At 52.2% G+C, this 26,606-nt stretch overlaps 9 protein-coding genes and 1 non-coding gene across 10 annotated transcripts; 7 read left to right on the top strand and 3 right to left on the bottom strand.

The window, feature by feature from the left end:
- Positions 1-253: 253 nt before the first annotated feature.
- On the bottom strand, positions 254-840 carry B0T23DRAFT_228854 (uncharacterized protein). Its single transcript, XM_062833845.1, has 2 exons — positions 404-840; positions 254-350 (listed from the first exon to the last, which is right to left on the bottom strand). The coding sequence occupies exon 1, from the start codon at positions 740-742 to the stop codon at positions 473-475; it is 270 nt and encodes an 89-aa protein (XP_062689141.1). The 5' UTR covers positions 743-840; the 3' UTR covers positions 254-350; positions 404-472.
- Positions 841-1,735: 895 nt separating this feature from the next.
- B0T23DRAFT_324393 (uncharacterized protein) lies at positions 1,736-3,589 on the top strand (the record flags this gene model as incomplete). The annotated part of the gene is made up of 2 exons (XM_062835420.1): positions 1,736-1,810; positions 2,141-3,589. 2 exons carry the CDS (start codon positions 1,736-1,738, stop codon positions 3,587-3,589), a joined length of 1,524 nt encoding a protein of 507 aa, XP_062689140.1.
- A 934-nt stretch (positions 3,590-4,523) lies between these two features.
- Positions 4,524-5,742, top strand: B0T23DRAFT_387939 (dabb-domain-containing protein). The gene is made up of 3 exons (XM_062837718.1): positions 4,524-5,011; positions 5,180-5,290; positions 5,547-5,742. The coding sequence occupies exons 1-3, from the start codon at positions 4,946-4,948 to the stop codon at positions 5,700-5,702; spliced, it is 333 nt and encodes a 110-aa protein (XP_062689139.1). The 5' UTR covers positions 4,524-4,945; the 3' UTR covers positions 5,703-5,742.
- A 977-nt stretch (positions 5,743-6,719) lies between these two features.
- On the top strand, positions 6,720-8,408 carry B0T23DRAFT_431980 (uncharacterized protein; the record flags this gene model as incomplete). The annotated part of the gene is made up of 2 exons (XM_062840349.1): positions 6,720-6,805; positions 6,920-8,408. 2 exons carry the CDS (start codon positions 6,720-6,722, stop codon positions 8,406-8,408), a joined length of 1,575 nt encoding a protein of 524 aa, XP_062689138.1.
- A 1,804-nt stretch (positions 8,409-10,212) lies between these two features.
- B0T23DRAFT_324695 (peptidase family M1-domain-containing protein) lies at positions 10,213-12,935 on the top strand (the record flags this gene model as incomplete). Its single annotated transcript, XM_062835447.1, has 2 exons — positions 10,213-10,316; positions 10,385-12,935. 2 exons carry the CDS (start codon positions 10,213-10,215, stop codon positions 12,933-12,935), a joined length of 2,655 nt encoding a protein of 884 aa, XP_062689137.1.
- Positions 12,936-13,655: 720 nt separating this feature from the next.
- B0T23DRAFT_407520 (uncharacterized protein) lies at positions 13,656-16,529 on the top strand (the record flags this gene model as incomplete). Its single annotated transcript, XM_062839197.1, has 2 exons — positions 13,656-15,769; positions 15,866-16,529. 2 exons carry the CDS (start codon positions 13,656-13,658, stop codon positions 16,527-16,529), a joined length of 2,778 nt encoding a protein of 925 aa, XP_062689136.1.
- Positions 16,530-17,170: 641 nt separating this feature from the next.
- B0T23DRAFT_t329 lies at positions 17,171-17,243 on the bottom strand. The gene has a single exon. It is a non-coding gene; the product is annotated as a tRNA-Lys (tRNA).
- A 26-nt stretch (positions 17,244-17,269) lies between these two features.
- Positions 17,270-20,119, bottom strand: B0T23DRAFT_456381 (uncharacterized protein). Its single transcript, XM_062841262.1, has 4 exons — positions 19,352-20,119; positions 18,782-19,295; positions 18,614-18,719; positions 17,270-18,561 (listed from the first exon to the last, which is right to left on the bottom strand). Exons 1-4 carry the CDS (start codon positions 19,721-19,723, stop codon positions 17,505-17,507), a joined length of 2,049 nt encoding a protein of 682 aa, XP_062689135.1. The 5' UTR covers positions 19,724-20,119; the 3' UTR covers positions 17,270-17,504.
- Positions 20,120-20,874: 755 nt separating this feature from the next.
- B0T23DRAFT_345127 (RmlC-like cupin domain-containing protein) lies at positions 20,875-22,777 on the top strand. Its single transcript, XM_062835954.1, has 2 exons — positions 20,875-21,318; positions 21,389-22,777. The coding sequence occupies exons 1-2, from the start codon at positions 21,013-21,015 to the stop codon at positions 22,316-22,318; spliced, it is 1,236 nt and encodes a 411-aa protein (XP_062689134.1). The 5' UTR covers positions 20,875-21,012; the 3' UTR covers positions 22,319-22,777.
- Positions 22,778-22,991: 214 nt separating this feature from the next.
- On the top strand, positions 22,992-25,290 carry B0T23DRAFT_365204 (uncharacterized protein; the record flags this gene model as incomplete). The annotated part of the gene is made up of 3 exons (XM_062836360.1): positions 22,992-23,490; positions 23,791-24,930; positions 25,225-25,290. Exons 1-3 carry the CDS (start codon positions 23,014-23,016, stop codon positions 25,288-25,290), a joined length of 1,683 nt encoding a protein of 560 aa, XP_062689133.1. The 5' UTR covers positions 22,992-23,013.
- Between the last annotated feature and the right edge of the window lie 1,316 nt (positions 25,291-26,606).

Raw genomic sequence — 26,606 nt, 5'->3', positions numbered from 1 at the left:
TCGATGTCCTGTTGGTTGAGTCCATCTAGGTAGGTAGGTAGGTAGTCGCTCACTAAACCATGGATATCCTCGATTATAACAAGGCATCGTCTTGGATTAGTGGATTGATGGTGGAGGTCCGTTGATTGTTCGTATGGCCCAGTATCCCCCATCCCTTCTGGCGATAATAATGGTACTTACGGATCTACTTCCTATGACTCTGTAAGCTGAGAAAGCTGTGGGTGTCTTGAAGCACGTGTGTTTCTCATGGGAACAGAAGAGGGATGTTTTCTTCTTTGATGATTTATGACTGTTCTTCTGAAGGTTTACAATAATGCCGAGAGCGCGAAGGAGGAGAGAATTTGTCGAAGCTGCGGAAACTCAGCGCACGCACCATTCCTTCAGACTTTATGCAACCCCTAACCTCTTTCTAGCCAACTCGGAGGTATCTGTGTGTCCTCAACTCGCCTTCGATTTCATTTTCAAGATGATTTCATCTCCAGGGTAGATGCCGCCAAAAAAAGCCCAGTTCGCTCGCTCTTCTCCGTTCTTGGGGATTGGAAATTGTAATGAAAAAGTCCAAGTAGGTTATAAATAGAGGGAGGAAAAACAAGTTGTGGAATAAATAGTGTTCATTGTGATTGTTTCTGATCAAGAATAAGTCAAAGGACCAAGTTGTAAAGGTACGGGATATAACATGGGTGAGAAGAAAACATTGAGGAACAAGAATAGGAACATGGAAGACAGCCTCCATCCCTGACATACAAAACAGGCAAAGAAAAGACGTCTGCCATTCCAACCGTGTACAAGAGACAACCAACCCACGCCAAGCTTCGTCCGTTTCCCAAGTCAGGCGATGTAGATGTGCCCCGTGCACCCCTGGTTTTAGTCCCCATTTTAGTGTTCAAGTTGTCTATCCGGCCAATCCGCGTCTAAGATGCATTGGGAGGTGGAGAGAAATGACGGCAGAAAGGGGAGAGGGGGTAATCGGCAGGGGTACGCCAAGCCTTTTTTTTTTTTGGAGCCAGCAGGAACGGGTAGATGCCGGGTAGGAAAAAAAAAAAAAAAAAGGTGGAAAAAAAAAAGAAGAAAAAAAGAAAGAAAGAAAGGAACAAAGGGGAGAAAGGGAGAACAAGAAAAAGGGGGGGTTCCAATTTTCCATGAAATTCTCCAGTTTTGTCTCCTTTTCCTCTTCCACACACCCACCATTCACCATTCACCAACAACTGTGAGCCTGGAACCACCAGTGAACGAACCTGAACCTTGAACTGTCGAGGTACAAACTACATCGATCAAGGTCCCTTACTTTTCCGTACACACCCCGCCTTTTTTTCTGTCCCGCTCCATCTTGGCCATTTCATCCTGTCGCATTCTTCCCATTTTTATTTTTTATTTTTTATTTTATTTTTCTATTTCCTTTTCCTCTTTCTTTCTCCGTTTGCCCACTTTCTTTCTTTCTCTCTCATCATTCCATTTTCTCAACACTTCACATCACCACCGCCACTCCACGTTTGCAACAACAACAACTACTACCTTTCACTTGCAATCATTCCATCAACATCTCCACGTCAAGCAGGCGTCTATAACAGTTGCATGCGCATGCAACCTCTTTTGCTTGTTTTTCTTTCTTCTTTTAAACAACAACTGGTGATTGCAGTCAAGCCGGAACCTTGGCCACACGACACCACCAGTCAACCAGCAACACCCTCGCTTTTGGCTCCCACCATCAACCACCAAACTTCAGTAATTCGCGACAATGCCGCCCAAGAGAGGCCGCCCGTCAAACGCGCAGAGGGAAGCAGAGCGCGGTGCTGCAGCGTCAAAGGGAAAGGTGGGCAAATCAGCGATCCATTGATTTTCTTTGATTGTTTGAGTGATTGATGCATCAGATGCAAAGTGAGAGAGAGAGAAAGGAAAATAAAATGTCAACATGACATTTGCAGTTTGACTTTCTGCATCCATCCCACATCGATATCGATCGCATGGACGACATCAACATGAACATGAAAAAGAAAAGTAGACATATAATTAGCCATTGGTATCAAGCCAATTTCCCATGTCCTTCATTCACTCACCAACCCCCGTTTGGTTCATAATGAAGAGCAGCCTCACATGTGTATCTCATCTTGCTGAACAGTTCATACTAATTCATCGACCATAGGCTGCTGCTGCTGCTGCTGCTGCTGCTGCTCAGGAGCCGGCGCACTCTCCCAACGGTTCCATCACCGTGTCTGTCGGTGGTCCATCTGCCGCTGCCGAGCCTGAGACGGCTAAGCCTGCCAGCATGATCACGCCTCGGACATCTGCCAGTGCCTCGAAGAAAGGCAAGGGCCAGGCACAGCCGGAGACCGCTGCAAATGCCACTGCAGAAGAGCCCGACGCCTCCAGCACACCTAATGCCGTGGACGCAACGACCAACGGCGCCACTCCCATCGCCACCAAGGAAAGCAAACCCAACAGCAATGGCACCCCAAAGAAGAACGATGAGACAGCGCTGGTTGTCACCAGCAACGGTAACAGTGACGTGATCATCAGCAAGAACAGCAAGCACAACGACACAACAGCCTTGACCCGAGGCGGTGCATACACTGCAGCCTCACGCGTCATCGGCACTGGATACGAGAACATTAACAACATCGAAGAGATTCAGCTTCGCCAGCTCCACGAGGACATCGACGCCTACCAGCACGACCTGGCCTTCTGCACCGCCACCCTGGCTTTGCCCGACCTCACCCCCCAGGAAACCCGCACTTTCCAGCTCCGCCAGCTCGATCTCGGCCACCAGATCCGCCACTGCCAGCACAAGATCGAGAATCTCCAGGTCCAGATGCGCCGGCAGGGAATTCCCTTTACCAACTACGGCGCGTCGAGTGGTGGACGGGCGTACACGGCCTCGTTGCTTGCCGGATCGGGTCAAGTAGCGGGCGTGAAGCGGAGCGGTCCGTCAGATGATGACGACGACGGCGGTAAGACCACGGGATCGGCCAAGAAGGCGAAGCTGACTCCCGATGAGCCGCAGTTGTTGGACGCAGACGGCGACGAGGCGATGACCAATGGCGCCAGCAAGGAGGGGGAGAGGGAGAGAGGCAGCAGTCCTAACGGCAACTCGTCTGGCTCACCCCAACCCCTTCCTTATGGCACGCCCGGAACCTGGGAGTACAACGTCCCTCTACATCCTACCTACCAGCATCCGCAAAACGGTGGCAGCGGCGCCTCACCAACACCATTCGACGAAGAAACCCAGCAAAACACAGCACTCCAGCGACTCGGTTATTGGAAGTGTCGCCTGTGCTCAGCACCCAAGTATCTTTTGGCCGGAACTGGCCGCTCCCCCGCCGCCCCCTGCAAGTGGCCGCTCAAGGACATCTCCAAGATGATTACGCATTTTACGGAAATGCACACGGAGCATAGTCCGGCCGAGCGTTGTTCGGAGCTGGGTTACGCACTCGCTAAAAATCGGGGACCTTTCGAGTACTGGCTGCGTCGCACGAGGGCGCAGAACGTGGGCGATGGCGAAATTATTGATGAGATCATTGAGACCTTGATCAATGGCGTGATGCCGCTTACGTTGAGGAGGCTGAGTAGGGCGGCGGCTGGGATGCCGGCTTAGGTTGGGCTTGAGGTCCGTCCTCGTGGGCTGGTTGATGAATGAGCAGCTTAAGAATCAAGGGAAAGTACATGAAAAGGACAATAGTGAATGGAACACACATATTTGTGAACCAAGTCACCCGTTCCAGCTTCCGTTCTGGACAGCCCAAGTCTCTTTTTGAGGAGAGAACTAGATTCTTCCAGCTACATGGAAGGGATTCTTCCGTCGTCACTATGAAGTGCGAGGCGTCTGAGAACCCCCTTTAGACTATTGAAGTAGACGTGGTCTTCAGATTCTCTGTACTTTCTTTCTGTTGGCCACAAAGGGCTCGTCCGAAATTTCGAAAGGTGCGATGCGATGGAACGAACTTGAGAGGACTGCGACTCGGCTGGGATGTACCTATGGGGAGCGGAGGATGCGGACACAAGTCCAACCGGCACGGGACGTTGGTGAGGCTGACCGGAAGAGCTTTACCTACTCTGGGAGGCTTCGTTGTCAGGCAGCCTGTACATGATGATGAACTATGGCATGGCGTGTGTATTCGAACATTGGGGGTTCTGTTGTAGATACCATCTCTTTCGGAAGAGCCAAGCGACCATCAGCTATGAGCTATCAAAAGCAATGAAGTATAATCAGACCAACGTAACCAACCGAAAAAGGCCTTTGCTTTTGAGTGAAAATATCGTGAGCATGAACTCGCAAAGCTGGAAGGGGCTACTGACTGACGCTTGCAGCTATACTGGCTGGCGGTGCAAGTAATGATTGGTTGTTGTCTCGGGGATTCGGACCAGGTTCGTTGTGCCCTTGACTGTATACTGTGAAGGTACCTCTACCTAGGTATGTACACATTACCCCTAGAGGTAGGTTGTTGTTAGCGCGGGACTTCATTGCGCACTCTTTCCAACTCCGTCGCAAGAACCTCGCTAACAGACAATCGAGGGTTGAACTAAGGTTGGTCAGATAATTTGATGTGGTGCAAGTAAGAGCCCCAAGCCGGTTGACCAACGGACTGGACTATGTATATACATGAAAGAAGTGTCTCGACTTCAAGATTAGCTAGCTACCTGCATGATCGTCGGTGAATGATTGTTGATAGTGAGTTGCCCCGGGAAACTGTCCCTTCACGCAAAAGGAAATAAAAGCACGGGACTCTTGTGTTGTTCGTTAATGATGCCGATGCTGATGCTGAAGTGATGTAATCAGAATGGGACAACCAAACGGGGGAGGAAGGAACAGACCGGACTTGTACAAATATGAGTGGCAGAAGGACGACCATCACTTGACTTTCATTGCCAAAGAACCTGAACTGAGCATTGATTGTACTTGGCTTATTTACCTATTAATTCGACTTACCGAAAAGAAAAGTCCCAAACAAACATGGGTATCGTCCACGTCGAACTCTTTGAGTTCAAACCCCTGGCGACACAGGAGGAAGTTCAGCAGGTGAGTGCGGTAGCTAAGCTTCTCCTCCCGACTTAGGCAACCCCCAAACCACAATAAGGACAACGATGGACTCGAATCATATGTGCAGAACAACCTGGAAGCGACCATGTGAACAAGAACATCAGAGCTGACTGATAGTCCCTTTTGATAAAATAAACAAAAAAACAGGTCTGCGACAAAATGATGTCTCTCAAAGACCGCTGCATCCACCCGAAAACACACATGCCGTACCTCAAGACGGCGATAGGAGGAGCGGATGTTTGTCCTGAGGGGTTGAGGGTGGGTTGGTTTTCACTTGTTACTTGATTCCTTGCCTTCTTTTCCTCCGTCGCGTCACTCCCTTGGACTGCACCAGCCCTTTTCACTTGCTTAGTTCTTTTTTATTCACCCTTCATCCCATGTTGTTCAATTCCCTTTCCCCTTCCCTTCCCTTTCCTTTCAGTCTCTCTCACCGACAGACCTTAACCACGGCGATTTCTTTTTCATAAATGGATGAATCTGCTCACCATGACGGACTTTGATGACACTGGAACAGGGCCGCATCTCCCACGTGTTTGTGAGCGAATTCGACACACCCGAAGACCGCAAATTCTACCTGGAGGAGGACCCGGCGTTCCGGGAGGCTGTGGAGAGCATCGAGGGGATTGTGGAGAGGAGGCAGGTTGTTGAGTTTAGCCCGGGGGAGTTTTGATGGTGGTTTGGATTTTTTTTCTGTTTTCTTTTCTTTTCTCTCTGTTTTTTTTTTTTTTTTTTTTTTTTTTTTTTTTTTTTTTTTTTTTTTTTTTTTTTTTTTTTTCTTTTTTCTTTCTTTTGGTCATTTGGTGCTGCATGAAAACGTGGATGCGTAGTCGAGGGGCGACGTGAAGGTTTAATAAAGAATGAGATGGGGACGGTGAGGAAAGGGTCCTTTTTTTTTTTTTTTTTTTTTTTCTTCTTTCTTGATCTTGAAGGCTTTTTTCTTCTTTCTTTATCTTGAAGGCTTTGGTATTTTGGATTGGTTGGTAAAGTATGAAGCCCTAAATAGCAAGGCGAAGAAATAAGGCGGGCTGAATGAAGATGGGTACATAGCCGTCCATGACCGAGGTGCTTAGGAACGATATAGCATGGTCTATTTAGTCGACACTTCAAGCATAAATCAGCCCCGCACATGTAACATCAGTTGCTGAGCAGCTGGCTACAGTGTTAGAGGTGCGTGCACCAGGTGCAGCTCACTGAGGAAGCACCCCACACGTGCCGGGCATCAAGGTTCTCGTTTGCACTGTCTCAGCAGCACAACCAGACTCCTTCCTGGCAGTACCCCGACGTCATTTCCCTTCCACCTCTGCTCTCCTTCTTTTTAGTGTGGAAGCCGTTGTCGCACTGGATTCCTCCTTTCATCAACAAAAACTACTGAAGCACCTGACACGCCGCACCGCACATCCCAACACACCACGCCGATCACCAGCGCTTGTGTTGTAGCAAAGGCGTGTCTTTTCCGCTGTTTCTGATACATCATCTGCGTGCCGAGGCCTACCGTTCGTCGCGACGTTGCGATATTGAGAAACGTTGCTTGTGTTTACTGTTCACGGACCTCACCGTACGATTCCTCCCACCCACCCGGACGCTATTGTTCGGACCTCCAGAACGCGACAGCAACGACGACAGCCATTTGAATCACTCTCGCGCGATTGGCGACCAAGAATCTCAGATCAGATCCGATCCAATAATCATGTCGCAACAACAATCACATCCTACGGGTACCTTGGCAAACCTGCCCCAACCGCCCTCCAATCCGGACACCCCGTCTGAGATGCCGTGAGTTTGCTCGAGTTCTCGGCCAAAGCCCACCGTTCTTCTTGTCTGCGCCATGTCCGGTGCTTCTATGCTTTTTTAAGGATGCACGATAGGCTTACAGTCATATACTTCCAGTGGCACCCCAACCAGCACCACCACCTCGCTTTCCACCCTCTCCACAACCGCCATCAAAGATGGCCACCGCGGCCATGTCCATCATGGTAGCGGACCACATACAAGTAACCGCTTCAGCGGCGACTACACCCGATATTCCCCTTCCAACCCCGAAGCCGAGCGCAACGATCGCATAAGCCGTCTCCCGGGCATGATGTCCGCCCTGCGCGGTGTCCAGTCTGCCGGCTCTACCGGGACTCCTCAACAAGGCATGAACAACCCCTCATATGGCCAGTCTTCCTTCTACCAGCAGCAGCAGCAGCAACAACAAATGGAGCAAAGCAACCCCAATGTACCGGTAACGCCAGCCTACTTTGACGCAGCAGGCCAGCCCAGAGCCGCAACCAAAATGTCCACGGTCGGCTCCGCCTCGGCCACCGACTCGGCATACGAGGGCACCACCACCGCCTCGCTTTCGGCCACCTCGCACACCGGCACTAACACCGAGACCGCCCCCGATCTTGATGACGGCGATGACCAGAGCATGACCATGAACCTAGACTCCCGTGACAACGACACGGATATGCCGACGACGAGTCCTCCGGCCAGCGGGTACGCCACGGGCCCCGACGCCATGATGGATGATGACGAGGAGAACCTGGCTACTCGGAGTGTCGGCACGTTTGAGGACAGGATGAGCGACTACGATGATGGCCGGGAAAGCTTGGTTGGCTTTGGAGAAGGTGCGGGAAGTACGGTTAGTGGACCGATATACCACCGACGTCCGTTGCCTGGACAGAACATATCCGGTGGTCCTTCTGGATGGGGCCTGGAGAGGAGTAGCTCCGGATTGTCAGATACGCTCGCTGGCAGCAGCGGTTTCCCCCCGACGAGCAGTGGTAGCGTAGGCAGAGGAGTCGCCGGTGGTGGAGGAAGGGACGTTATCCGCGACATCATCCGTCGGGAAGGTGGTATGCTCCAGGACCGCGAATACAGCGTTGGTGGTGGTCACGACTCGACGCCCGCCAACCAATCGGCCGTGTTTAACGAGCGCCGTGATGCCAGAATGGTGGATGGCGTCGCCCTTGACCGCGATCACAACCCCGCTGCTGCTGGTGGTGCCCGCGTCCGGAGCCAGTTTGCGCCGATGGATGAGGATTTTGTCGATACAACGGCCACCGGCCCCTTGCCTCTTCCGCAGAATTTTTCTCCCACTTCGGCTGGTCGTCATTATCGCGAAGAGAGGCCGAGGTCGAATCAGCAGCAGCAGCATCCGTACCCGTTCCAGCAATATCAACATCATCTCCAGCAACAGCAACGTCAGCAGCAACAATATCAACAGCTTCAGCAGCAGCAGCAGCAGCATAGTCAGTCTCAATCGGAGTTTCAGCTGCGGCCGATGGAAGTGTCGTCACCGATGACGCGGCCGACGGGCGAAGCAGATCCGAGGGAGACGGCGGAGAGGATGCTGGAGGATAACCTGACTGCGCATGACTGGAAGAATGTGTGAGAGGCGGACACGTTGCCAAGGGGACTTGTCTCCCCGAGAGTAAGGGAGTGGGCACAGGTAAGTCCTTGAGAGAGCGTCTCTGTTCTGAAGTTCTGCCGCTCATACGTCCTGGCTTTTCGCTCGCTCCTTGTATCTTCCTTTGATTTCCTTTGCGCCAATGTAAAATGACCTTCGGGATAAGCTACGGATGGTAAACATGGGTATGGAGGAGCACTGAGGTTGAAATATCAAGGGATGGATATACGGTAGGGAACGGTAGGATGGATCGTGGGTAACAAGGTTTATTTTTTGGTTTGATGTCGGCAGATCGGGATCTGCCCTCGACTATGGACAGAGTCTGTTGTTAACAAGACGACTGAGCTGGAAAAAAAAACAAAAAAAACGTTATATATACAAACCAACGGCATGCTCTTATAGCAGGGATGTCGAAGTCGGGTTCATATGTTCCAGTTCTGACTGATGACGGGACATCAACAATTGCTTATCACGTATATATACACGTTTTTACGCAGAAAGGGTTTAGAGTTATTATCGGAGCTCAAGGTCGACGGTAATATACTACATAATCAATATCACATGTAACCTCTGATTGTTTGTCACCGAAGAGGAACAAGTTCAATTTCACTCAAGAGAATTATGGCCAAGAAATCCAGTCTTCTCTCGGCATTCTAGATCCGCGGTTCAACAGCTGATGTGGACCTATGTTACGCGCTAAAAGCGGGACATTGACAGTGACAAAAGTCAGAGCTCTGAACGGACCCACCTTGGACGCATGAGGAGGAGGGAAAGCAGGGGGAGCTCGACTCTTGACATTCTTCCCGCCTTCCTTTCTTGTCATGTTTCCCGAGCAGTCAATGTCCTCAATTGGCAGTTGGCTTTTGACCTTTTGTTTCCCTCTGTCTTTTTGTTTTCATTACCCAATTGTTAGGTACCCTGACTACCACCAATCTCTGGATCGGATCCCGGCGTCACAGCAACTGAAGCTGACAATTGAGTGAAAAGTGGAATTGAAAAAAGAAGCAATCCACGGGCATTCGGTACAACCCGACGCAAACCGCAGCAGCACATCTGATAACGAGTTTTCAACTCACTGTTTCAAACGGCCTGATCCCAGTCTGTCATCCAATTGACTATCTGCTCTGTGTCTTGCGGTGGGGTTATACGAGACAGCTGGAGAAAAAAAAAAAAAAAAAGAAGAAAAAAAACATCAAAGTGAAAGTGGGAGCTGATACATAGGTATTGTGGGTTGAGTTTGGTGGTCATATTTATCGAGGAATTGGAGATTGGATACAAGATGCATCTGGCGGCGGTAAGAACAAAGACCAATGCAGTTGCCATTGGCAGGTGGAAGACTCGCTCTTCATTCCTAGCAACAACAACAACAACAACACTATCCCGCAAATCATCATCACCCCGCACCATCCAGGCGATCATTGCTGCTGGTGCTCGGCCAAGCTGTACCCGCATTGCAGCTTCCCGCCCGCTGCTAGCGTCCTCCTCCTCCTCCTTCTCCTCCTGCCCGTCCACGCCGGCTTCTTTCGTCATTCGTCCATCTTCTGTTACTACTAGTACTACCCAGCACGTCTCCCGGTTCCACTCTGTCTCGTCGTCGTTGTCGGTCCCCTCTTCTTCTTCTTCTTCTTCTTCTACTACTTCTTCTACTTCTTCTTTTTTGCCCAGGCCTTCTACTTTTACTACTTCTCGCCTTCGCCCCAAGCTTCAGACTTGCGCTGTTCCTCCTCCGTTTCTTGTTCTTGGATCCCGCTACTGCTCTGCCCACGCCAGAGCCAAACGCCGCGAAAACATGACGGACCGCGACATCCTCCCCGACAACTTCAAGCCCATCCACTATGATCTCGAGATCCGTGATCTTGACTTCACCTCGTGGTCCTACAAGGGCACCGTAAGGTACGCTTGAGATTCCAATCTCCCCGAGTCCCTTCGCTTGGCGCCATCTGACTTGCGACAACCCCCAGGATCGACGGTAAGCTCGTCAAGCCCACCAAGGACATTGTCCTCAACACCCTCGAGATCAAGCTCCTCAGCGCCAAGTTGACGGCCGGCCCGCAATCGTGGGAGTCGACCCAGTTCGCCGAGGACACAAAGGCCCAGCGCTCCACCATTTCCTTCGCCGAGGAGCTTCCCGTCGCCGACAATGTCTCCCTGACCCTCGACTTCACCGGTGAGCTCAACCACGACATGGCCGGTTTCTACCGCTCCCAGTACAAGCCCGCTGCTCCTGCGGCCGCCAGTGTCCCCCGCGACGACGAGTTCCACTACATGCTCAGCACCCAGTTCGAGTCCTGCGATGCTCGCCGCGCCTTCCCCTGCTTCGACGAGCCCAACCTCAAGGCCACCTTCGATTTCGCCATTGAGATCCCCGACGACCAGGTCGCCCTCTCCAACATGCCCGTCAAGGAGACCAAGCCCGCTGGTCCCAACAAGAAGCTCGTTTCGTTCGAGCGCAGCCCTGTCATGAGCACCTACCTCCTGGCCTGGGCCGTGGGCGACTTTGAGTACGTCGAGGCCTTTACCGACCGCGAGTACAATGGCAAGAAGCTCCCCGTCCGTGTCTACACTACCCGCGGCCTCAAGGAGCAGGGCAGGTGGGCCCTTGAGCACGCCCCCAAGATCATCGACTACTTCTCGGAGCAGTTCGAGATCGACTATCCTCTTCCCAAGAGCGATATTCTGGCTGTCCACGAGTTCACCCACGGTGCCATGGAGAACTGGGGTCTCGTCACGTACCGTATGACCGCTATTCTGTTCGATGAGAAGCTTTCCGAGGCCAGATTCCGCAACCGTATTGCCTATGTCGTTGCCCACGAACTCGCCCATCAGTGGTTTGGTAACCTTGTCACCATGGACTGGTGGGATGAGCTCTGGCTGAACGAGGGTTTCGCTACCTGGGCTGGTTGGCTGGCAACCGATCACCTCCACCCTGACTGGGAGGTGTGGCCGCAGTTCATCAACGAGGGCATGGACCAGGCTTTCCTTCTTGACTCCGTCCGCGCCTCGCACCCCATCCAGGTCGAGGTTCGCGACGCTCTCGATGTGAACCAGATTTTCGACAAGATCAGCTACCTCAAGGGTTGCTCCATGATTCGCATGTTGGCCTCCCATCTTGGTATCAAGACTTTCCTCAAGGGTATTGCTCTCTACCTTCAGCGCCACGCTTACGGCAATGCCAAGACCGAGGCGCTCTGGAATGCCTTGAGCGAGGCTTCTGGTGTCGATGTCAACACCATCATGCGTCCCTGGATTGAGGAGATTGGTTTCCCTGTTGTTAGTGTTACCGAGGGCAAGGATCAGATCGCTGTCAAGCAGGCCCGTTTCCTGTCTACTGGCGATGTCAAGCCTGAGGATGACAAGACTACCTGGTGGATTCCTCTGTCACTCAAGGGCAAGATTGGCTCCCAGGATATTGAGCCGCTGTCTCTCCAGACCAAGGAGACTACCATTGACGGCGTCAGCCAAGACTTTTACCAGCTCAATGCCAATGCCACTGGCTTCTACCGCGTCAACTACCCCGAGTCTCGTCTCAAGACTCTGGGCACTCAGCTCGCTCATCTCACTACCGAGGACAAGATCTTCATCACTGGATCCGCGGCCGATCTTGCGTTTGCTGGCAACTCCACCACTGCCGCTCTGCTGTCTTTTGTCCAGGGTCTAAAGAACGAGACCCACTACCGTGTTCTTAGCCAGGCTTTGGACTCGGTCAATACTCTCAAGTCCATCTTTGGCGACGACGAGGAGGTCAAGAAGGGTCTTGAGAAGTTCACTCTGGAGCTTATTGACAAGGCACTCAAGGAGGTCGGCTGGGAGCCTAAGCAGGGCGAGAATTACAACATTCCTCTCCTTCGCAAGCGCCTCCTTCTTACTGCGGTGGCCAACTCGCACGAGGAGGTTATTAATGAGGCCTTCAGGCGCTGGAACGAATGGCGCGCCAACCCTACCGGTGCTCCCATCCCTGCGGATCTTCGTCTTCCCGTCTACCGTGCTGCCCTCAAGAAGGACCCCGCCAACGCCGTTGCTGCCATCAAGGAGGAGTGGTTTACCACCCCCGCCATTGACGGCAAGGAGGTCTGCCTCCAGGCCCTCGGTCAGGTCACCGACGAGGCCCTCATTGAGGACGTCCTCCTTCCCTTCCTCTTCGACTCTGCGCCTCCCGCTCATCCCAGAGACTCGGTGCCTGGTGCCGACATGCACATTCTGTCTGGCAACATGGCCGGTAACCGCATTGCTCGCCCTCTCCTTTGGGCCTACCTTCGCGACAACTGGGATAAGTTCAGCACCAAGCTTGGCGGTAACCCCATCCTTGTCGACCGCATGGTCAACGTCAGCTTGCCCAAGTTTGCGGATCTCGAGACGCTCAAGGAAATTGAGGACTTCTTCAGCAAGGTCAGCACCAAGGGCTTTGACAGGACGTTGGAGCAGGTCAAGGATAAGATCAGGGGACGGGCGGCGTACAAGATGAGGGATGCCGAGGTTGTTAAGAGCTGGTTGAAGGCTAATGGGTACTGCTAAAGGTTGAATATTTCGTGTAGCAATGTATGATAGGTAGGTAAATTCTGATGTTTGCGAAATGCCCCCTGGTATAGCATTCGTTTATCACTGGAATGTCGGAGTTTCATGTTTATTTCATGTAAGCACCGGCTTGGCCGCAAGTGAAGTTTCAGCGGCCATCCTGTTCGTCTGATATTTTCGTCCTGAAGATTTCATCCCGTCTCGTCCCCAACCGCCCACTTCAAGTGAATGACGCACTGTTCCAACGTGGAAGTTACGATGGGGTGTCTGAGCAGTGTGGGCGATCAGGACGGACTGTGGCAGGTCTCAGCCTTTCAAGTTCTTCGTCATTTCCCACACTGGGCAGAGGCAGGCTTCCAGAACTAACTCGAATTCGACCTTCTCCATCCTCGTCATTGAGCAATTCTGTGTCTCAAATTGCTCGATCTAGTTGCCCGTCGATAACACCGCAACACGGAGCGACAGGTGAATGCTTATAAGCTCCCTCTAGGCGTTCGCGACCTATTCCTCTTCCTGATCAGCAGCGGAAGCAGGTCCCTCCAACCATCGCAGCCCGTCTCAGCTACATGATCGCCCCGTCAGTCTCAAACCCCAAATTGATCACCTTAACACTCCCACCACTTCACGGGGCTACGAGCCTAGGCTCGCAGGAGGCAGGTGACGGGCGACAGGCGACAAGAGGCAGGCGGTAGGTACGCGATCACAACCAAAGTCATAACCATGGCCAGCCCAACTACCACCAACACGATCTCTGGCGCCGACAGTCACGCCACCACGCCCATGAGCGCTATTACCTCTAGCCATATTTCCTCTTCACGATACCAAACACGACCCCAAGCCCAAACACCGGCACAAACAACAACAGCCTTCATCTTCCACGTCTCAACCCTCGTCTACCGTCCCAGGAGCGCTGGCAGCCCGCCTAATGTTGGTACCAATCGTGCCAACAGCAACAGCGACGCAACTTGGTCCCCCATCTCCTCTGTCTCCGATAGCAACTCGTCATCCATCTCCGGCTACACTAGTTGTGACTCCCATTCCAGTTCCACCTGGAACCAAAATATCAATATCAACATTAACCCAACAAATTCACAGTCACAGTCACAGTCGCGCCACCACCCCGACCCCCTCCGCCAGCATCAAGTCAAGCTGCTGCGTCCCCTCCTTCCGCGGCCGTCGGCAGGCGAGACTATAGCGGGATTACAGGCGGTGGGCATACCGTTTGTTATTGTTTGGGAACCTATTGAGTCGTCGAGATCTGGAGCAGGTCTGGAGCATGGACTTAAATGTGGATATGAAGACGATGATAGACTCGACGACGAGTTCACGTCAGAGGAAGAGGTGGCGAATACCATTACTAGGGTGCTGGGACTGGAAGTGCCGATTTGTAGTGAGAAGGTGGTGGGTAGGTGGACGCTTTTGAGAAGTGTTGCTGCTGTACAGGGTAAACAATCTCAGAAAGGTGGAGAGGATGGGAAAGATGGGAAAGAGGTGACGGGGACCTTGGTGATTGGGGATGATGAGGAGAAAAACAAGGAGATGGCGAGGATGTTGGGGTTTCAGGCGGAGAGGGTGGTGAATTCGGAGGAGGTGGAGAGGATGTGGAAGAGGAAGAAGGAGGTGGCTGGGGAGGAGTCGAAAGGAGGTGTGGAGAGGGGAGAGAAGAAGGTGGTAGAGAAGAAGGAGGAGCGGAAGAAGGAGCAGAAGAACCACGAGCTGAGCTCACAGCAGAATCAGTCCCAGCGACAACACCTGAAGCCGTCGAAGCCGACTTTGACCTTGAGGAGCAGGTTAAGCTGCCCATTCGATGACATGAAGATCGTGGAGGGTCTTTGCTCTTCCCCGGAGGATAAGGTCGACGAGGAAACTACAGACGATGACAGCGATGGGTCAGAGAAGCAAGCCAGGCTCGTGGAAGAGAAAGGCGAAGCAAACGAAGGTCGTCCTATAGAGTCACCGACGCCCACAACTCCTTCGACTCCCGATACTGTCCAGGGCCTGTACATCCCGGTCAAGCATGGAGACCGGACCGTGGCATATGTTCCGATCAGCCCTACCAGCACCACATATTCAGATAAAGGTCTTGACTCTCCAGTCACTCGCATTGGTTCCATTATTTTCTTCTCGCCGCCATCCCCAAGGACCTGGGACCGCGATGTTCGCGTTGTCAGCAAGTTGTGTCAATCTCAGTGCGATGGAGAAGAGGCACCCAAGCTTTACATCTTTCAGAAGCCGGGAGAGTTTGGACGTAGTAGCCCGTCTCTGGCATCCTCCTATTCCTCGTCCATATCATCCTCGTCATCATCAAACGCCCCTTCCCCAACATTTTCCATGGCCCCTTCGGAGGCCAGTCTTGAGACCCTGGCTTCCACTGCCTCTACCGTCTTTTCTCGAGCTTCGTCAACCTCGACGACAGAGTCCGCGCCGTCTAAGCGTCAATTCAAATTGACCATGCCTCGCACCGCGTCGGACTGGATCCGCGAGGTTACCACTCAATGGCGAGCCACCAACCCCAACCTTCCCGACAAGGCCAAACTTCCGTATTACCTCATCGACCCCCTGACCTGCGCCCTCCAAGTTCTCGAACTCGGCCGTCAACGAGCACAGTCGACCATCTGGGCGAGGGCCAATCTCCCCGTGCACTTGCGCCAGGTACTCCATTCGGAGACGCTTTACATCGTTGACTCGGGTGAGCACCCGTCGCGTTTCTTCAATGACTTGGGCAGTGCCAGCGGCAACAAAGACAATCATTCCGCTTCCTCGGACCCCAATTCTGATATATCGTTTCAGCGGCATTTGGCATCCCTTGGTGTGGATGTAATTCCTGCGAAGCGGTGCAGAAGGATTGGAATAAGCGATGTTCATGCCTTGGAGAAGAGAGTGCAGAAGTTGGGGTATGTGTGTCGCCCAGTCTGTGACTCTTTCACCAGACTTGAGCCACTACAGGACGAGGACGAGGACGAGGACCGGAACACAAAGAAAGTCCATGAGAACAAAGACAGCGGAGATGCAAACGCCCGCCAACCTGCTACCCAGACGCACCAAAGACGCACATCTTGGTTCCGCCAACTGATCACGAGAGGCCAACCCCGATCCAAGCCTCGCAATTCCGGTGCCGGTGACCAGAATCATACTCGACGCCCCTCTACCTCTACCTCTACCAACAAGAATCGCAACAAGCACACCAACCACAGCAACAACAGCACCACAAACCTTACCATCAACTCAACCAACATCCCCACCTTCCCTCCCACCAGCACCGGCATCCCCCGGAGCATGACCACCCCCAACTACCTCAACTATCCCAACACCACATACACCCCCAACACTAACCCCAGCACTACAACAACGGCCAAATTCTACTCCCCCAGTGCCCTGGACATGGTTTCGCGCGGTCCCACACAAAAAGCAAGAGACATCCATGCTATCACGGCCTTCTGCCATAGTAACAATATCGAGACGGCGGTTCAGTACGCTATCAATCGCGAGTACTGGGAGTGTGTGAAAAAGGGGTTGAGTCCTGTTTGGCCGACTAGTGGTGGTGGTGGTGGTGGTGGTGGTGGTGATGGTGGGAATAGGATTGGTCAGATCTGATCTAATTTGATCAGGTAGTAAGGTAGGTACCGATCTGCCACTACAGGAACATGTGGTTGTATTTACGGAATGGTTCGACCTACTTTCTTTTTTAAGCTAGAGCTTGTAGCTTGCCGGTAAGCAAAGAAGTGGTTCGAAGCAAAGATATAGAGTCTGGCGAATCGAGAGGATGAGATATAGCTGAAGGGGACTTGGTAGTTGACCGTAGGAGGCGTGCTGCTACGTGGGATGCGGAGGTAAGAAAATGATAAGAAATGGTTCCCTATATTGACGAGTCTCTTTTGCGGGTTATGATAGGATTTTTGAACTGCCAGATACGGCATCGAGGGTTGACTACCTGAGTGTACATGTATTGTATGTATAAAAGCGCGATGGATTTATGCTGGTAACACTATATGAACGCGGTGAAATTGTTTCGAGGTATCGAAGCGATCATTATCTACAGACAAGACCATCAGGTTGATGGGAATTGTTTACTTCTACTACTGGATCGATTACCGTCTCAGGCTAGCAAAGCAAGCACCGCCCGGGTTAAATGTTGTGTGAAAGGAGGAAAAAAGCAAAAAAAGATCGAAATGCACCGGGAAGGAATAAACAAAAAAAGATGATGTTGTCCTGAGAAACAGAAACATCGGGAATTGAGCCCGACGTGGGGGTCGAACCCACAACCTTGAGATTAAGAGTCTCACGCTCTACCGATTGAGCTAGCCGGGCAGCTTGACGAAGCTGCCATTTGATTGGTTGGTTGTTTGTTAGTGCAGAATATGTAGCTCATAGCGTCGTCGACAATATCATTACTAGGTACATAAATAAGTACCTTGGTTGAGAAAGAACAAAATCAAGACAACTACGAGTACACTTTCCCTTCGTTCCCTTCCTTTCCCAAAATAACAAGAAGTGTTCTGAAAAAAAACGACCTGAAATAAGGAGAAAATTACCTAAATAAAACAATAAAAGAAAAAGGACAAACAAAAACTACCAAGCCTCCCACCTCTGCCCGCCCATCGCCACCAACCGATTAAACAACTCATCCCTCAACGGGCACGCCGTCACTCTGAACCTCTTCCCCTCCATCGTCACAATCTCCAGTCCATCCTTGACCTCCCTCTCCATACTCCAGTCCACCACAATCTTGGCCTTCCATCCATACCCGCCCACTTTCTTCAGTTCCATAATATCCGCCACCGCCACTGTCCACATCGGTTTCAGGTCCTCCCTCTCTTTACCCGCAATCACCGTCGTGCTACTCTCATCCTTCTTCGCAACAAACGCCACGCTGGGGATGGTAGCGGCGGTAGAAATGTAACAATGTCCCTTCTTGCCTTCATGGCGACAATCGAATCTGACTGGACCCGAAACGGGCATCTCGTCCTTGGGCGGAACGACGCCAAGGCGGTCCTTGGCGTGGTGCGCGCCCAGCTTGGCGCGGACGTGATCGGTGGCGCCGCCGGTGTGGACTACGCCGGCAGTGACGTTCTTGATCCAGCCCAACACCTTGTGGGATTTCTTAGTCTGCTTGTTCTTGGGGTGGGAGTCGACGTCGAAGCCTGCGTCTCGCAGGTCGTCTTTGGGATCCGTGTGCGCTGCTTCGTCTAGCTCTGAGGGAGAAGCTTCAAGCGGGTGGGCGGCTGCCTCAGCGCTCATTTGGGCTTCCGAGTCGAGGGGTGCCGGGCCGTTGGCTGGGTCTTGGACGGGTTGTTCGATTACGCGCGGGACAGGGGGAAGAGGAGCCTTGTTGGCTTCGCCGATGCGTAGGAGGGTAAGGGTCAGCTGGGCGTTGGTGGGGACGCCCTTCAGCAGAGTGTTGCGCAGCTCGAGGAGCTTTTGCCAGTCGGGGATGACGCGATTGAGGTATTCCATGCCGGGGCGAACGACGGGGTCGCCAAACATGCCGAAGCCGAAAAAGAAGGTGAGGGATTTGACAAACATATATGAGGTCACGAAGAGGGAGGCGCCAAAGAGGGGGATTACGAGGATTGCTAGACGTAGACGGTGCGTGTCCTTTGGGAAGGGAGGAGTAGGGGATAGGGCGCTGTTGGCCGGTTAGTAAATCCTCGGTTGAAAGAGAGATCGAGACAACGTACTTGGCCAATCGCTCCCAGTTGTCACTGATGTTACCAATTACTTGCATAACAGGTCGAAGTTTGGCCCACATGGCCAGTTCCATGGGTTTCTTGGTCTTATCTTGGACTGTATTCTCCATGTTAGTAGTTGCGGGTCAGAAAACAAGAACAAGATGCCAAGGAACTCACCATCTCCGGCAGGATGTTTACCAGCCGCACTGCTCACAGCCAGCTCAGCAAGTCCGTGGACCAAGTTATCAGCTTCCTGTTCAACCGCCTCACCCTTGTGATTCTCAGGGGCACCCGTAGCACTGTCCTTGCTACCGACAGTGCCCGCCCACGGCTTTTGCACGCCACCAGTCTTGGAGTCAACAAGGGCAATGGGTGCTGGCGGGAAGAGCAGCTCGCGCGTAGGGGGATGGACAATTAGCGCAATGATCACGCCGGTGATAAGGGGCATGATAAAGTCAAACAGCCAGGCGACAAAGTAGACTCCAGCAAACCAAGCCGTTCGCTCCTTCTCGCGCCAGGAGCGAAGGCGGGCAATGTGCTTGACGGCAGCGAGGATGCCGACAACGACGGTGGTGTAGAGACGCTCGATGTTAGCGCGCATCTTGTCGGGGGAAAATTCCTCCTCCTCCGCCGTGTTGAGGTCCAGACCACCGGGCACGGGAGTGAAGACTGCCTTTGTGTGGATGATTTGCTGTTACAGTGTTAAAATGCGTGTGCTACATAGCGAGACATGAGAAATTTACTTGCCTTGTTGAAGCGGCGGACGAGCATCCATAGCTCTTCATTGTCAATGCCGCCAACCAGAGGGGCCGCGATCTCCCGCTTGGGCTCGTTCCAGCCCAGGTTGCTAACTTCCTTTTCGGTCTTGAGCTGGGCGGCGCCCTTTAGCTTGTGGTCCTCGGTGGCCAGCGCATGAGAAAGTGTGTGGCCATCTTCAAGACCGCCTGCTGACTTGTCAAAGGCCTTTTTGGATTGCAGGATGTCTTGAGCATCTTCGGCGGGCAGAGGCAGGAGATCCTGAAGCCCTGTTCCAGGACCCGTGTCGCCGGTGATGGGGTTCTCTTCCTTTTCCCCGGTGAGAGGATCGGTTCGCTTTTCAGTCAAGTTTTCGTACAGCATGATGGCGGGGCTCGTCACCACATGTAGTGATTGTTGAAGGGGCTGTTAACTCTCCAGGAATGATGATGAAAGGAGTCGTTTTGATGTTGGAAGCTTGGGACGCCTGTTGGGGTCTTTGGGGGGGGATGTGATACTTTGATGGAAAAGTCCAAGACACATGGACGGGGTCCAGCCGATGAAATCGATGCAACGAAGTAGTTTTAATGGGCGGGGTATCAGCCATCAATTATCCCAGCATTCCGACGGGGGAGAGAGACGGGAGGGAGGTCCAGGCATGCCATGACGACGGGGGTCTGGAAGCGGTGCTACTAGTGTAGGGTTGGACACTTCAGTTACGTGTAAGTGAAGGACCTACGACTCCCGTCCGTCCGAACGGGAAAGGGCAGAGGTACTCAGTAGGTCGACCTGACTTCCACTTCAGTTCCTATGACATCAATGGCGCCAAGAAAGGGGACCGCTGGAACCATTCAAGTAGTGTAGGGGACCTGCCACTGCCGTGTGACGACGGGACGCGCGGAGGGGTCACGGTGTTTGTTAGTGCAAAGCTGGCAAATTCCCAGGGCTCCGGATCTGCAATGCCAACTTCGATTCAGCTTCGTATCCCAACGGCTTCTCCATCGCTCCGGATTGCTTGTTTCCTGGCCCATATATCCACGTGGAATTATGTTTGAAGCCTTTTATAGACTCCTAGATGTAATCCCGGGTGTATTTGTCATCCCTCTTGCCTGTCCGGTGCAGTGTACTGGGGCAAGCAAGCATCGGCTGTGCTAACACTTATACGTCATGCCAAGCCGCTGCATCAAGTGGCCGCCAGCTGCAAGGAACCATCCGTCAACAGGTCACTATCGCGTTCTAACAATTTCCTGCGGTAGACTGGCATTGGCAAAACAACACACGATGCTTTGTTCTCGTTCGGGAGGGAATCCAAATTGACAATGAGTGATTTAGTTGGAGAATAAAATGGATGTTGACGCCAATGTTTTTCGGATGAACGCCAAACAAAGCTGAGCATAATAGACCTACAGTTCATCTGATGATGTCAGGTACAGACATAATTGTTAAGGACTGATCCTCGGGCGGTCGGTCCCACTTGCAATGGCTGCTGGCAGAAGTGATGACGACATACATTTATGTTGCCCGTTAACAACAACAGCAACACCACGCATGCCTCGATATACCCGTTGAGACAACTACCATTGTCGTTTTACAACTCGACTTCCTGCATCCAAATCATACTGCCATTCCCGCTGAAAACGCCATCTAAACCGCAGCACCGTCGCCTACGAACCATGACCGCCACCACCACCACCACCGACCGCGTCTTCCAGCTCACAGGCTCGTGCAACAACTACCCCTGGGGCAAAAAGGGAAAAGATTCGCTCGCCGCTCAGCTATGCGCAAAGGCCGACAAGAACTTCCAGATCAAAGATGATGAGTTCTACTCGGAAATGTGGTTCGGCGATTATCCCGACTTTCCAGCAAAGAAGTTCGATACTGGAGAGCCCTTGAAAGACATCCTCGAAAAGAACAAGGAGACGCTGTTGGGAAAGAAGGTCATCCAGAACCTCGATGGCCAGCTCCCCTACTTGCCAAAGGTATGGCCCCGATGTCCTACTTACTTTGACCTCAACTTGATCTTGTGTGCTGACTTTCACCCCCCTCCAGATCCTTTCCATTGCCAAAGCCCTCCCGCTCCAAATCCACCCCAACAAGGAGCTCGCGACAAAGCTCCACAAGAGGGACCCCGAGAACTTCACCGACCCCAATCATAAGCCCGAAATTGCCGTGGCCCTGTCCAAGTTTGAAGTCTTTGCCGGATGGAAGCCTCTTTCCCACATTGTGCCTCTCTTCCAGCTTTCCTTCCTCCGCCAGTTCGTTCCCGCAGGGACCACCGACACCTGGACCGACCCTACCCTCCGTGAGATCACCAAAAGTTTGCTCAAGGCCGAAGAGGGCACTGTCCAATACATCGCCCAATCTCTCCTCAAAACTCCCAAGGAAGACCTCGGACCCAAGAATGACTACATCCCCGATCTGATTCCTCGTCTACAGGATCAGTACGGCCCCGAGGACCCCGGAACTCTCGTCGCCCTTCTCTGTATGAACTTTATGGTGCTTCAGCCCGGTGACTCCATCTACATCCCCGCCGATGGAATCCATGCCTACCTGTCGGGTGACATTGTCGAGTGCATGGCCCGCAGCAACAATGTACTCAACGCCGGCTTCTGTCCTCCCGCCGACCGCAACAGCTACGACCTGTTCGCCGAGACACTTACGTTTGAAGGGCACACCGCGGCCGACATGCTGCTGCCGAGCAACAAGAGCGAAAAGAGCAAGGAGGGGCGCACAGTGGTATATAAGCCGCCCATGAGCGAGTTCGATATGCTCAAGGCTGACCTGGGAGCTGGGGAGAGCGACGAGATTGCGCCGAGCGACGGGCCTGGCGTGCTGATTGTTACAAGTGGCCAAGGGACCATGTTGGCCGGGGGCAAGACATTTGACTTGAAGGAGGGATCCATCTTCTTTGTGGCACCGGATACGACGGTTGTCTGGAAGACCGACAAGGGGATGCAAATCCACATGGCAGTTGTTTGAGGAACTCAATTCTTATACTGTAAATATCTTGTTTTTCTACCCTGTTAAGCCCAGGGCAGAGACCTTTTGTTTATACCACTGGTACCATATACCAAATCTTCACCTTTGATTCGGGGAAACCGGATGATTTCATATACCCGCCTCTGTTTTTCGCTCTTTGGATGTTCTGTACCCTCCTGTTTCCTTGATATTACTAGATTTTCTTTGAGAAGTACACTTGTTTTGGGCTTCGTTGCATACATGTTCGTTCTTAGACACCAGAAGGAGCTATTGGATACAAGTCGAGTATCACCAAGCAACTGTTACTGCGGTGAGCATGTACTTCCCAAACTTGCCCTCGCTTCTCCTTCCGCCTTCCTTTCGAAGTCACATCATCCAACCACAATGGCAGGAGACACCCGTGGACACGATAAGATGCTACAGTAACGATGAAAGGAGCGAGCAAAGTTGCTCATGACGAAATTTTCGGGAGGATCTGCTCCTGTCATGTGAGAGATATAACGAAGAATACAACTTCCCGGGGCGATGATCCAGATTCCAGACAACTTTTTACCATCATTCTTCTCAGGTTCTCAATCTCATCGACGGGCCATATCCCACCCCGACAGTCGTTCTACCGTACATTTTACATTTTACCTATCTTCGATCGCACTGGTCCAACTTCTTTGACAGCGGTCAATTGCTACCCAGGCGAGATGTCTCAGCATGCAAACCATGACCCAGCGGGGTCTTCATCCGGCCAGAAGCAAAGGAACAGAGATGGAAAGAAAGCACCACCATTCTTCGGGAACTACAATCACCAGGATCCGAACTTCCTGGTCTTTGAATGGCCCTTTACGACTAGTCATGATGATCCAACCAGTTCGTCGTTTGGCGGACGGCCGAGTCAATCAGGCGTCCAAGTGCAAACCACAGCCGATACGTCTTTGACTTTTCCAAACCAGGATCGCTCCGGTATGGTAGTCAGTGGCACCGGAATGGGTAGCCTGATTGATGGAACAACTTCTAGCAACAGCATTTGGCCTACGAGTGGCGTTTCCCAGGCAGCTCACCAGTCACCGGCACAATCAGATGTGAAATTTGGGGACATCCGTCCGTCAGGGGCTGGAGCAGAAATGGGTACCGGACAAATCGCGGGGGATGGCCAGAACCCACACTTTCATCATGAGCAGGTATCGCCCGAAACATTCGTTCCTCAGTCACAGTCGCTAGATTCCAGTCCGTTCTTATTTCCTGCAACGTCCGAAGCGCAACAGCAACATGGCAATATCGGACAGAATATGAGTCTTGAATACCAGCAGCCTTGGACACCAACTCCCGAGGGGAAGGGCCCATTTTACAGCAACCAAGAATACGATGCCTCTTACGGTAACGAACGTGGCCATGATCTGGAACCAAAACATAACAATTCCCAGGAAAGACACGTGGCAGGAAATAACGTTAATGGTCAGGTGCAGAACACTGTGGCCTAGGAAGGTCAACTCGACTGTCCAAGCAATAATGGAACTGCTGGAGAAGGCTTACCTACGGAGCCATCTGACGTGGGAGGTCAACACGACGACAAGGCTTCTAGGGCTGAAGAAGAAGTCGACGCAACCGAACAGGATACTCAAGGCCACCAAACCGGAGCGACAAATGCCGGCTTGGATAGCACCATTCCTCAGTCTGGGCCTAGACTCTGGTATTGTGTAAAATGCGGCAAGGATTTCACAAGAAAAACTTCGCTAGCAAAACACCTAAGGTGGAAATGTGGGAAATGTGATGCAGCCTACGGATGTGCCATGCATGTGCGGCGTCATTTCCAGGTGGAGCACCCCAGTCAGAGGCAAGTTCTGGTGAATGTGGCCAAGGTACTATTTGTATGCCGCTGGTGCATCGCTAAACCCTGCGAGGGATCGAGGACCTTGTCCATGCACACGGTAAAGTATCACTATGTTGATGATGCAGTCCGCTCAGATGCTCCCTGTGTGTGTCCGGAAGAGGGCTGTACAGAAATCCAAGATCCACTACCAAGGGATACAGTATGGATGCACATGATTTCGAGGCACGACTACGTGTATTTTGATTGCGATCCTCTATGGGTACCAGAAGCACCTGACAGGATGGGCTATATGTGTCCATTCCGACACTGCTCAAGAAGAGTTCATTCGTTGGAGGAGCTAAGAAGACACGTGAAGAGCCACGAGAGCCGTAAAGCCATCACTCAAGGGGCACAAGTGGCGCCCGTGTCACAGCCCGAAAATTCGGACAGGCTTCGTAATGGAGAAGAAGATGAACGACTTGTATCAGATAGTGATGGAGCAAACAACGGTCCGGAAGACGAGCCTGAGCAGCATCCCAGCCGAGAATTGCAACATCAAGAGATAGATTCGGTTCCAGTCTCTGAGTCTTCAAATGCTAGTATCAACCAAGCAGGCACACAAGCCCAGGAGAGCACACTGGAGGGAGGACAAGCCCAGCCACAGAAACAAGCACCCGTCAACTCTGCGTCTACCGAGTTCAGATGCCCAGCCTGTGATGTAGTGTTTTCTAGCAATGTGCTACGATCTGAGCATATAGCCTGGTTGTGTTCGGCCAGCCCTCGGACCGAAAGACGTAACTCGCCAGTTGGGGTGTATTGTGAGCAGAGTTTTGGCCACCGAGACTGTGAGACTTTCATTCCCCACAACGTGGAAGCGATACGGCAGCATCTGAAGATTCAACACGATATATCCGACGCAGAGTTGGCAGAGGTGGTCCTGTGTCCATTTGAATATTGTGGAGAGCCGTGTATGGGGAAACATGCAATGGAGAGGCACGTTGCTGCTGAGCATGATAAGCTGGACATGGGCATACCCGAGGGCTGCTCACTTTGTCCCTTTGAAGGATGTACAGATTTCCCGTTTCCAAATGCCGAAGAACTACAGAAACACCTGGACTGGTGGCACGAGGGCAAGGGTCCGGTTGTCGAACGGTGTGCTTCGGAGCTATAGCCCTGGAAAACACCTCCTCCCATGCGTTCTGGGGGATGTTTACGAGGGGAGACATGGAGAGAGTCAATGGTTGGCAATGCATATCCAGCGAAGTATGATGTTCTTCCTTTTCTGTTCTTTGAGACGTCGAACCTGGGTTGTTGACAATGGGCTGGGGCTGATGATGTCTTGGTCCGTCGGAGGTGGAAAGACGGGACTTTGTCCATGACGGAAAGCGAAGACTGGTCTCGCTGTATACAAGGCATCAAGGACGTTTGTTTTTCCAGATTCTGTACCTTTTCCCTCACATGATAGCGTATCAAGAATACAATCCATTGGCGTTCTAGTACCCTCAAGCTGTGTACGATGTGGATAGACGATATTCACATGTTGACCTGAAGGAGGAGATTTCAAGCATATCCGCACTTTCCCTTTTGGGCGATGTGATGTAGACATGGACCAATGACATGAGCGCATGCTATGTACCTGTCGCCGACTCGAACCCCACCTGTGATCCACTCATTCTTGAGTTCTTGTTCTTTTCCACCTCGACATCCAATGCACTCGCCTTTGTTTCCCAAGAATGAAATAAATAAAGAATCGCTTTACCATCCACTCACACTTTCTATTGTTAAAGTTACTCGACGATACGTCCAGCCACCGAAATGCCAAATCCGGAAGAAGAGGGCCAGGCGCCCCCATCTAAACAATAGCCACCACCTTCACGACCACTGCCATCACCAAAGCCACAAGGTTCAGCAGCACTGTCAAAGACAATGGCCGCCATCTTTGTTTGTCATGGACCTGGACGAACAATGGAGCGCACCCATCAAGAAGATGGGATGGTGAACAACGCGAGGGAGCCGTCGCTCGCTCCAGTCAACTTCCCGATACTTAGGAACAAAACGTCGCAACCACACCACGTTCGGTGAACAGCCTGCTTCTTGGGTGAAATTGCCTTTTCGAACTTTTGCCTTCAATTCTCCTGTAGCATACGTTCATACTGACCTCGTCAGGCGCAATCCGAATCCGAATCATGCCCCCAAACCAGTCCGCTGAAGGGTCGCAGCAGTCCGACTCCGGCGCGCCGAGACCTGCCACGTCCCGGTCGTCCGCTATCTCCGGCAGGAGAATAGAGGAATTGTATTTCAAACCGGCAAATGAACACTATCGCAGAGAACTTCCGAAAATCATCTACTACGAAGAACTCGAAACGATCCGAAAGGAAAACCCGATTGTTGATCCGATAAACGCTGCTGCCCCGGTTGTAACGGTCGAGATTTGGGAGCGCCCGGAGGCTTTCAAGGAGGCCGAGGTTGCCATAATTGTCGACGACA

The sequence above is a fragment of the Neurospora hispaniola genome (assembly GCF_033458365.1).
Source record: "Neurospora hispaniola strain FGSC 10403 chromosome Unknown B0T23scaffold_8, whole genome shotgun sequence".
Taxonomy (NCBI): domain Eukaryota; kingdom Fungi; phylum Ascomycota; class Sordariomycetes; order Sordariales; family Sordariaceae; genus Neurospora; species Neurospora hispaniola.
Note: the sequence above shows the minus strand (reverse complement) of the source record. Positions and strands in the feature narration are given on the sequence as shown.